At 38.7% G+C, this 12,104-nt stretch overlaps 1 protein-coding gene across 1 annotated transcript in view; it reads left to right on the top strand.

Moving 5' to 3' along the window:
- trappc9 (trafficking protein particle complex subunit 9) overlaps positions 1–7,491 on the top strand; it is a 353,332-nt gene extending 345,841 nt beyond the window's left edge. Inside the window, exon 21 of the mRNA XM_078215491.1 lies at positions 7,363–7,491. Coding sequence (XP_078071617.1) covers positions 7,363–7,491 — 129 coding nt within the window. The remainder of the gene's footprint in view (positions 1–7,362) is intronic.
- The last annotated feature ends 4,613 nt before the right edge of the window (positions 7,492–12,104 follow it).

A 12,104-nucleotide genomic window follows, 5' to 3' on the forward strand; every position in this document is an offset into this window, starting at 1 on the left:
TCCTAAAATAATGTTTTGAAGGAAAGCTACCTAATTTGCATGAGAGTGTCAAAACAGCTTTGCATCCTGAAAATTATTACCTTTTGACACTGACAAGAGTGTGAATGGCAAGGTTGATACAAAAATACAAATAGCTGCCAAAGCAGAGTTAAGAACCTCTAGAACGTATTCAGTACCTGTTGGAATGAGAGTCTGTCGTTTCATTTCTAGGGTCTCAAGGTTGAGTTTCCTAAGTGTTCACATAAATTACCCTGCATGTAAATTTAAACATGTGCCTCAATTTTTCAATTCAAAACTGTTAATCAGCATGCATACAGTTTACCATCACATGGAGGTTGATGTGAACTGCAAATTGTAACTGGCCAAACAGCTTTTCCCCATACCAAGCTTAACCCTCATTATATTTGGAAGTTCCATTTCTTCGTGTCTTATACCTTGGGAAATGAGCAATGAATTGATTATTTGTACACAAATGGTCTGAATGCTTTCTTGGCATGACCATTCTAGAAGGTGCAATTGAGTTGCAGAGTGCATTGGAGTGTCACCAAATGTTAAAAACATGTATTCACAAGATCTTAAGATAATTATAGGTGAGCAAGGCATTTTCCTAATTAATTCGTCCAGCACCACCACCGCGAGCAATCCCCCCAGCCCCCCATTCCACATCTCCCTTATAGATTAAAAGTGTTTCTTAAATTGTTTCATGGTTTTGCCTCCATAGTATATCTGGACATATATTCCATATGTTGGTCGCTCTTTGTTTGAAGAACTTCCTGGTATCAGTCCTAATTACATTTTGCTAGTTTGAGCCTGTCTCCAAGTTCAACTTCCATAGTTTAACTGAAAATAATATTCTCAATTAATCTTTTCTAAATCTTAAAACTCTTAAATACCTCTAAAATACTCCATAGTTTAATTACATTGGCACATTTCAAGTTTCTCCATTTTTTTCCTTTGTAACTCGGGATTAGCCTTGAAGCTTTTCCCTTCACACCTTCCAACCCTTGAACATCTCTCGTTTCCCAATGACAAAAATGGATTCCGTATTCAATTGTGGTCTAACCAGAGTGCTGTATAATTTGATTACTATCCCCACTGACTTATATTCTGCTTTTTGTTTGCATGTAGTTCAGCATTCTATTGACTTCTAAGTTTCCATTTGCATCATCTTCAGCTTTTTCCACACCTTTCACTGTGTAACCCGGTCATCTACTTTTGCCCCCTTCCATGTAGCACATCATTTTAGTTTGCATTAGAATTAGTCAGCCATTGTTCTTCCCACTTAGTGACTTGTTCAACTCATCCTGCAATTTCTGAGCTGTCTCTTCCAATTCCACTGGCCTATCTAGCTTAGTATCGTTTTCAAATTTGACTGCTTCTAAATCCAGGTCATTCATAAAAAATAGAAACAGTGGCCACAATTTCATTGTAACAGAACTAATGAGCCATGTACTTGTCTCCTACTCTTCAACCAGTTTCTCATCCATATCCATCCATGTCTATACTTTGCCTTGTGATGAGATTCCAATTGTCAATTATTGCAAGTTCCCAAACAATAGACAGTATCCTGCCCCTGTTGTGAAGTCAGCATCTATAAAATTATGTTCACAGAGATACCTAAGCTTTTTCAGCCTTATTGTTCAGTATCCTGAGACAAATATACAAGTACATATATTATGAGTCTACCAAATGGCATAGCACTTGAAAATTATTTTCACAACATTGTGTTAAAGTATACAATGAAATTTAAATAGAACAAATAAGAATCAATGTATTTCGATACATGATGTAGGAATGTAAGGTCTTCTGTAGTCATTGAGTTTGTTCTTTCATTTGTCTGTATGACATATCTGTCAGAATAATTTTCAGGTTAGTCATTGAATCACTTTGCAGATATATTTTATTGTAGCATATTTAAGTGCTGAGCCCCAGCCTTTGGGTAAGGTCTTAACTGACTGTTAAGACTACATTTGTGAAAAATCTATAATGCCCTTGTTGGGCTTGAAACTGAGTAGTGAAAAATCTAGTGCTTTGTGGCATAATGAGAACAAATTAAGTGGTAGTCAACAAAAACCTTTAATTATTAACTGTTATTTAACAACAGGTAAGTACAAAAATAGTATCTAGTGCCTCATTAATGAGCAATTATATTATCAAAATGCAAAAAAAAGCCTTTCAGCATTTGACAGTATGCAACTGTTACTGTACAAGAAAGACCTGCTTTCAGATACCTGTAGTTAACATGACTGCTTTCCAGATGACAGGTAATTGTATGGAAAATTCCCTAAAGCATCATTAGCTATAAACAAATGTTCTGCTTCTAGAGTCCACAATGCCATATTTAAGCTATTGACGGTGCATACTTAACTGCTCAAATCCAGAGATAAGTATGATGTTTCTAGTCATGATCTATCAAACACCCAATAATCTAAATTGAATTGCTGTTCTAAGGCAATTAACTGTTCACGTGAAATTACCTCATTTATGCATAGTTTAATATCATCTTCTGATGGTTGCTAATAGGTAAACCCAATTAAATCATCATTGCAGCATTCTGATTACAAAGAAATTACTTCAGTTAAGTGTACAAATATGAGTTTAGTAACAATTAGTTCGAATATGACACTCTTGCATTGTGCTAGAAAATTTCCTAAAGCATTTATGAGTGAAGAAATGCTTTGAACGTAGCTATTCTCATCAGTAGTGGTTCAAATATATTATGACTTGATATATGGAGGTTTGGGGTTTGTTTAGTAGGGCAAAAGAGTAACTAGGGAGAGAGTAGGGCCTCGTAGGGATCAACAAGGCCATCAATGTGAGGATCCACAAGGGATGGGTGAGATCCTAAATGAATATTTCTCATCAGTATTTACTGTTGAAAAAGGCATGGATGTTAGGGAATTTGGGCAAATAAATAGTGATGCCTTGAGGAGTGTACATATTACAGAGAAGGTGGTGCTGGACGTCTTAAAGTGTATCAAGGTAGATAAATCCCCTGGACCTGATGAAATGTATCCCAGGACATTTGTGGGAGGCTAGGGAGGAAATTGCAGGTCTCCTAGTAGAGATATTTGAATCATTGAACAGTCACAGGTGAGGTACCTGAAGATTGGAGGATAGCAAATGTTGTGCCTTTGCAGGGAAAAGCCTGGGAACTATAGACCAGTGAGCCTAACTTCTGTAGTGGGTAAGTTGTTGGAAGGTATTCTGAGAGACAGGAGGGCGGCACGGTAGCACAGTGGTTAGCACTGCTGCTTCACAGCTCCAGGGTCCCGGGTTCGATTCCCGGCTTGGGTCACTGTCTGTGTGGAGTTTGCACATTCTCCTCGTGTTTGCGTGGGTTTCCTCCGGGTGCTCCGGTTTCCTCCCACAGTCCAAAGATGTGCGGGTTAGGTTGATTGGCCAGGTTAAAAAATTGCCCCTTAGAGTCCTGAGATGCGTAGGTTAGAGGGATTAGCGGGTAAATATGTGGGGGTAGGACCTGGGTGGGATTGTGGTCGGTGCAGACTCGATGGGCCGAATGGCCTCCTTCTGCACTGTAGGGTTTCTATGATCTACAGGCATTTGGAGAGGCAAGGACTGATTATGGACAGTCAGCATGGCTTTGTGAGTAGAAAATCATGTCTTAAGAATTGGATGAGTTTTTGAAGGGGTAACCAGGAAGGTAGATAAGGGCAGTGCAGTCGACATTGTCTACATAGAATTTAGCAAGGCCTTTGACAAGTTACTGCATGGTAAGTTGTTGCATAAGGTTAAATCTCACGGGATCCAGAGTGAGGTAGCCAATTAGATACAAAATTGGCTTGATGACAGAAGCCAGAGGGTGGTTGTAGAGGGTTGTCTTTCAAACTGGAGGCCTGTGACCGGTGGTGTGCCTCAGGGATCGGTGCTGGGTTCAATATTATTTGTAATTTACATTAATGATTTGGATGAGAATTTAGGAGGCATGGTTAGTAAGTTTGCAGATGACACCAAGATTGGTGGCAGTGAAATGGACAGTGATAATCATTATCTAGAGTTGCAACAGGATCTTGGGGCTGATGAATGGCAGATGGGGTTTAATTTAGACAAATGTGAGGTAATGAATCGGGGCAGGACCTACTCAGTTAATGGTAGGGCGTTGGGGAGAGTTATAGAACAAAGAGATCTCGGAGTACAGGTTCAAAGCTCCTTGAAAATGGAGTCACAGGTGGACAGGTGGTGAAGAAGGCATTCGGCATGCTTGGTTTCATTGGTCAGAACATTGAATACAGGGGTTGAGAAGTTGTACAAGGCATTAGTAAGGCTACACTTGGAATACTGTGTATAGTTCTGGTTACCCTATTATAGAAAGAGTGGAGAAATAATTTAATTGGATGCTACGGGGAATTGATGGTTTGAGTTATATGATGAGGCTGGATAGACTGGGACTTTTACTCCCTGGAGCGTAGGGGGCTTAGGAGTGATCTTATAGCAGTCTATAAAATTATGAGGGGCATCGATCAGGTAGCTAGTCAACATCTTTTCCCAAAGATAGAGGAGTCTAAAACTAGAGAGCATAGGTTTAAGGTGAGTGGGGAGAGATACAAAAGGATTCAGAGGGGCAATTTTTTCACTCCGAGGGTGTTGAGTGTCTGGAATGAGCTGTCAGAAGCAGTAGTAGAGGGGGCACAATTTTGTCTTTTAAAAAGCATTTAGACAGTTACATGGGTATGGTGGGTATAGAGGGATATGGGCCAAATGTGGGCAATTGGGACTAGCTTAGTGGTAAAAACTGGGTGACGTGAACAGGTTGGGCCGAAGGGCCTGTTTCCATGCTGTAAATTCTATGATAGTGTTTTGCATCAATAAAAATTGCAGGTTTAGAACAGGTTGCAAGACTAACGTCATTTTTATATCATCCAGAAAATACTACTTTACCACAAGTTGCCGAGGGTGAAAATGTAATGTATTCAAGATCGTTATTCTACCAGTAGAAAAAAAAACAGAGCAATAAGTTATTTGTGTTTTGGATAATGAGAGACATGGGCTAAATTTTCAGGATCTGCAGGGGTCAGGGTAGATACAGAAGCAAGTGGAGGATGAAAATAACGGCACTAGCTGGCTTGTAGGTTTCCAATGCTGTTCCCATTGCTGTCAGGTTTCACCAGTACAGGGTTGGGAGTGGGTGGCCCTGAGATCCTACCCAATCCATTAACAGCGCCAACTATGATTGTTAAAGAGCTCATTGAGAGCTTGCTTTGATCTGTACCAGGCTTCTTCATGCGATTCAGTTTTTGGTATGTTGCCAGAAGGAGTGTAATACACTGCAACCCCTTGGTAACCATATTGCACTCTAATCACTATCTTCACTGTGGATGTCCAACGCACTTCAACTTTCTCGTGATTGCTTCCCTGGCAATGTCCCTGGTCCTCCCCTCCATGGCAGTGATAACATGAAGGTATGCAACCCTTCCTCTTATTTGCGCCTTCCCATGGGCAAGGACAAATGAGAGCGTCTTAAGGCGCCGCTGGCATCCACAGCAATGTCAGCTGCTCCTATTTATTAATAGCTGCATGTTTCAATGTTGGCAAATCCTCAGCAGCACCATGGCTTTGAGAGAGGTCAGTAAGTACCCTGGACACATTCCTCCCATGTTCAGGAGTAGCATGTAGCCTTAATTAGGCTCTTTAGCTGGTCTTCTGGAGGGTGAATACCCAGAGATCTAGCCTGGAGTTTTGGGGTTGTACTTACCTAGCCAGTGCTTATCAGGTCATTAATCCTCTTTTGAGACTGGATTCAGTTTCTGCATGTCACACTTATTCTGCTGTATATCAACTATCTCCATCCAGGCCTGCAGAGTCTGTGGTTTGGTCTCTCTTACTATCTTCTGAAAGAGGACCTGTCTCTTCTTTGTGATTTCAAAGACCACAAGGTGTGCATCAGTGAAATGAGAGGCTGCCCTGCCTTGGGTTCCAGGCATCTGATTCTCAGACTTTCTGTGATGTTCAAGACTGAAGATAAAGCAGTAGCCACAATAATGGTTGTCGTGGTGATTAAATTGGACCTGCATCTGAGTGGTCCTGCCTCCCACTCCTGCAACTGCTAATTAGCTGCCAATCCCGTTTCCAAATCAATTAAGGGACTGCTCTTGTGAAAACCAGACCAATGACTTCTTGCCTTTGGGGGGTAGGTTTGTGACTTTGAATATACCTTGACTTCCGATTCCCATTGACAATTTGAAAATCCAGCCCAGTGGTTTGCAATGCTGAACTTAAACTCTCAGCAAAAATCCTTCTTTTAATCAGCTTCACATAAGCAAATATGCAGCAGAAATAATAAATCCACACTAATTTATGATATTTACTTTGAAGCTGCAATGACATTTTTTGTGTTATGGACTGTGGTTAAATAAAATCAACTTAATATATTTTGGAATAATGTTGTTTGGAACATTTAAGGTTTACTACTTCCAATATTCAGTATTTTCTTTCTGTCCTTCATGTACAAGGAAACAAGAAGGTGACTAACCCTGTCTCCCTCACTCTACTCCTTTTCCATTGGAACTTTACAACTGGCATGAGGGGTGGGATTTTCCACATCCGCCACAGCATGTTTTGGGATGGTGGAGGTGGCCCGCCATTCGCTGGCAGTGGGATCTTCTGATCTCACTTTGTGACTTTTAAGGGGCGTCTGGACAAATACATGAATAGAATGGGAAAAGAGGGGTATGGTCCCTGGAAGAGTAGGGGGTTTTAGTTCACTCGGGCAGCATGGTCAGTGGAGGGCCGAAGAGCCTGTTCCTGTGCTGCAATTTTCTTTGTTCTTTGTTCACTGCTTTCAATGAAGTTTCTTGTTATATGCAGCACCCCCCCCCCCCCGGAAAATTCTAGCCAAGATGTATGTGATAATCCGTGACATTTCCTTTCATTGTCCCGTACTGTGACAAATATATTTTTCCTTGTGCCATGTTTCAATTAGAAATTTACTTCACAGAAATCATGGGTGGAATTTTTCGGTCCAACTGCAGTGAACGGAGATTTAGCTGAGCGCCAAATTCTCTGTTGCTTGCAGCAGCAGTATGTTGTGAATGGACGGAAAATTCCGGCCCATAGGTGCAAAGCCAGATCCTATTACGATGATGTGCATTTTATTCATACTTCTACATGGTACTGGACCAGTTGCAGACCTAAACAGGAAAAGTATTTTGTAACTAATGGATTTTATTTGCTTGAGTCACAAAATTTTAGGATTGTTTAATGAAATAAGAATTGGATAAAAATCAACACTGCATCACCACTGTTAAGCCTGCAAACGCTATAATGGAAAACTTCAAAACATTTAACATTTTATTTCTAAAGCTAAAGGGTTTCAACAGGTTGAATCTCCTTAACTATTTGTACCCATCTCTTAATCGCGAAGGCGAAGCAAGTGTGGAAGGAGTTCTCAATCAACTGGTGCAGGAACATTTACAGCTAGCTCCTCTGCAGTGGGGTGAGTACGAAAATGTTAGTTTGAGACACTCAAACTAGTAGTGAATCTGTTTGAGCAATCTAGAGATTTTATTGTGAGGAAAAACTAATATTACTTACTGGTTTTATTTGTTTTGCGTCTTAATCTGAGCTGGAGATGTTTGCAACTCTGAAGTTATTTGTTGGAATATGAACTATTTTGTTGATATCAAACATCTATGTTTGGTATTTCTGGTCTTGCACTTCTAATAATGAAATGGCTGTAGCAGACTGAGTGGTTGATTAGATTATGCCTGTACTTAGTCATTCCTGTTTTTTTGGATAAAGAAATGTGAACACAGATTTATCCTCTAGCATGAGACCATTTTTGCTTGCAGTACTGCAGGTAAATCAAGATACTTGTTTTCAGATTTTTGTTTCAAACTTGAGAGACAAGAGGGGTTCAGATTAAGTGAATGTGATAAGAACAAAGCCTGCTTCACCAAAGTGACATCAGTTGTGTTGGAATTAATCTCTATCGTTCATGGTCTTGCACGTTATAAATTTATTCAGTTTTTAGTTTTAAAAAATGAAGTTTAAGATAAACTGGAAAATTTGTCACAACTAAAAATAGCCGCTGAATACACTCAAAATTGACTTTTAAAGTGGCATTTTGGCTACTGATTAGTAAATTCCGTTTAATTTGTGGATAAATATAAGGCAGTTCATGTTGACATGTAAGATTTATTCTGGGATTAGTGAGTATGAAATTAGATTTCTTGATAAAGGAATATGCGATCTTTAAAAATATCTTACAGTACTAAGCTGCTAAGACTCTTAACTGATGAATCTTGTGTGAATCGTTTCGAAGTGGAATTGATGCATTTATGTCATATGATGAAGGAAAACGTCTAAGGGTTTTGAGAGACAGAAAATCCAAGTAGAGTGATGCAAGAAAGCTGCCGGAAAGGTCTACCCATTAGAGTAAATCTGCTGGGTTTAGGCTTTCTGGTGATATGATAAGTATAGATGTAGTGTTAAATATAGACGTTTTAAAACAGTTGGTGATACTTTTAACAGTTTAAAATTGCCTGTTTAATAAATGAAAGGTATATTAAAGATGTTACTAAAAGGACAACTTAATTTTTTGGAAGAGTGAAAGATTCACAGAGATTAACTAAATCACTCTGGCGATAGTTTTAAGCTTTATTAATTACTTACTTTTAGTAAGAGGACCGGTTAGCTAAGTTGGCTAGATGGCTAGCATGCATGATTCAGAATAACTCCACAGCATGTGTTTGGTTCCCTTTTCGGCAAAGGTAAGTGGTAGGTTTGGGACCTGCCTCCTTGCACTGCCCCTGAGAGTAGAAGGCAAGGGGTAACCACCACTGACAAAAAACTGACTGCCAAGAAAACAGCTTAGGGTGAAGAATTGGCAGACAAAGTACAAAGAACAATACAGCACTGGAACAAGGCCTTTGGCCCACCAGGCCTGCGCCAATCACGTTGTCCTACCTAGATCAACTGCCTGTATCTCTCTATACCCCACCTGTTCATGTGCCTATCCAGCAAAGGTTGCTAAGGTATCTGCCTCAACCACCTCACTTGGCACTGCACTCCAGGCCCCCACCACTCTGTGTAAAAAAAAAAACTTCCTCTGCACATCTCCACTGAACCTTTTCCCCCTTACCTTGAACTTGTGCCCCTTTGTAATTGCCATATCTGCCCTGGGAAAAAGCTTCCAACTGTTCACCTTATCTATGCCCCTCATAATTTTATAAACTTCTATCAGGTTGCCTGTCAGCCTCTGTCTTTCCAGGGAGAACAATCCCAGTTTATTCAATCTCTCCTCATAACTAATACCCTCCATACCAGGCAACATCCTGGTAAATCTTTCCTATATTCCCTCCAAAGCCACCACAGTCCTTCTGGTAGTGTGGCGACCAGAATTAGACACAGTATTCCAAATGTGGCCTAACCATCGTTTTATATAACTGTAACATAATTTGCCAAAGGCCTTAATTCTGTCATAGAGATATTCCAGAGGGCACTAGATTATTATTTGAATAGAAACAATGTGCAGGGGTACGGGGAAAAGGCAGAGAAATGGTGCTGTATTAATGTTAATTGGAGAGCCAGTCAGACACAATGGGCTGAATGGCCTCCTTCTCTGCTATACCAATTCGATGAATCTGTGACCTGCTGTCAGGCAGAACACACTTTTTTCTTTACATTTTTAGTAAATGTTCATGTTGCATTACAATGATTATGTAGCTTTGGATATGTTGTGCCGTTGTAAAATGTGCGTACTTGGACATGGTGTGGAATTGAAGAAACTGGTCTGAGTGAAAATTCTATTTAAAAAGATGAATTACAGCTGTTAGACTAGATGGTGCACATGGGTATCATATTTGAGTTGATAAATGGCTGTCAATTATTAATTGGATGTTTCATTTTATTCAGGTGGTGGGCATTAACTATGTTCTCCTAAATGGAGGAGCAGACTGAAATCATAACTGTAGGGTTTGGAGGTATACGTTTGTAATGCATGTCACTGTAAATTAAAAAGCTTATAAATGTGTAGTTCTATTATTCTTTGAGTTCTAAAGAAGTCATATTGAACTCAAAGTGTTAGCTATGTTTCCATCTCCAGTGATGCTGCCAGACCAGCTGGGTTTTTTCTGTTTCTGTTTCAGATCTCCAGCATCCATAGTATTGCGCTTTTATTCTATTTTTCACTCCCTAACTATCTGGATTAGAACAATATTAACCATAGGTTGCCTCTCTGAATGTTTCAAAATTAAGGATGACATACCATGATTAATCTGAATATCAACTGTATCATCCAACATGCTGCTATGTACCCAACATAATTGTACTGCCAGATTGCTATTGAAATTTCTATATTACTCATATTATCATTTGTTCCAAATAAATAACGCTCATTGCTTTACATAGTTAACAGCATCAATGAACAAAAGGTCAACTGAAACAAGATTGCTGTGTAGCTGTATACTTACCATCTGTAAAAAAAAAACAAGAATGTAAACACTATTGCTAAAATATATTTATATTTTGGTAAGAAAAATACACACCTAGGACTTGTATTTATTTTATGGCCCTTGCCAAAGCTTGCAATTAGAGGAGCAATGCATAAATTGAATTGTGTTGAATTAATTATGCCATGCAGGTAGATGTTTCATTGTAAACCTTGGGTAGAGAATTGGACTGTCTTATTTTACCCATTTAAATATCAAACTACCAATGACAACATTTTTCATCTTGACGAGATGAAGCATCTGAACAATTCAGAATGATTTGCTTTTGGTTTTACTGCAATAATCTCTACTGCTATAGTAATATGCTAATAGCTACTAAGTTCAGTTGTTCTGAGAAACTGTGCATTTGTATATTGTGATTTTGGATGTGACAAATATGTTTTTAAAGCCCCAATAACGTATTGGTTAATTTTTGGACTGGCCTAATTCCTGCAATAGGAGATTTGCACATAGATGAATCTTAAATATGCCAGGATATTTAAAAGTTTAAATGCAATTTTCATTGCTGCATTCATCTGTCTTCAAGGCAATTGTTCCTGGTGAGGCTTTGCAGTTCATTCCGTGGATAAAAATAACTTACTTCTTGCTCTTCTCTGACTTTAGCTTACAATCAGGGGTTCCAACAGACTTTGTTTTACACTTTGTCTTAGGTTTTCCTCCTCTTTCAGACCTTTAACTAGTTAAAATTATTGCAATTAGCATCAACTTTAATGATTTTTCTGAAAGGGTTGTTTCCATTTCAATTGTTTTTGAATGTAGGAGGTACAGTGATGCAAAACTGTAGCCATCTTCAATGGAAGATGGAAGTCACTGGAATGTGGTTTTAGTCTTAAAAAAGAGCAATGATGTTTTCTGTTATTTTTCAAGTTCAAACTCGGCAATCTACTATAATTGACAAGTGGTGATTTGAATCCTCTTTAAATAAACATTCCACATGCTCCTCCTTCCAAACATTTATTTGCATCAACTACAATATTCATTGGTTAAATGCAGAAAAATACAATAAAACATAAACAACTGTTGGGATATAGTCATATTTTCTAAATGTACTCGATATATGACCAATTATATTAGCTGTTTTAGTTACCCTCCTTGATGCACCGTGATTTTTTTGCTCAGTTTTTAAGGTTCCCAAAGTTACAAAAATCTGTTTACAGCACATCATTCAGCAGTTCCCAAATACATTATTTTGGAGCGTGTTCATGACACTACCCTACATTAATGACTGAATCACATTAATCAGAAGTAAGACTGAGAAAAACAAGATAAATGTGAAATCATGTTATTGGGAAATTAGATGAGTTTTGCAAGATCAAATATAACTGAAATGTTACTCCTTACTAAACGACCAGAGCTCTTCCTCTCTTGCAGCTGTTTCCATGCAACAATAATTTATTAGGTGTTACTAAGACAGTTTCCTTCAATATGAACATCTATATCCAGCATGCATATTAATAGGCATTGGATTCTTTTAAGTTTTTGTAATTACTTTCCTCCATTTATTGTGTTCCATTGCATAACATTAAACATCATGGATTTGAATAAAAACTTCAGAAATTACTTGGCATATTATGTCACTTTTGTACTGCACTGACTTTTGAAGAAATCTATCTATTAGGCTCAGGTACCTTTTTA

This window comes from Mustelus asterias, chromosome 7 (assembly GCF_964213995.1).
Source record: "Mustelus asterias chromosome 7, sMusAst1.hap1.1, whole genome shotgun sequence".
NCBI lineage: Eukaryota > Metazoa > Chordata > Chondrichthyes > Carcharhiniformes > Triakidae > Mustelus > Mustelus asterias.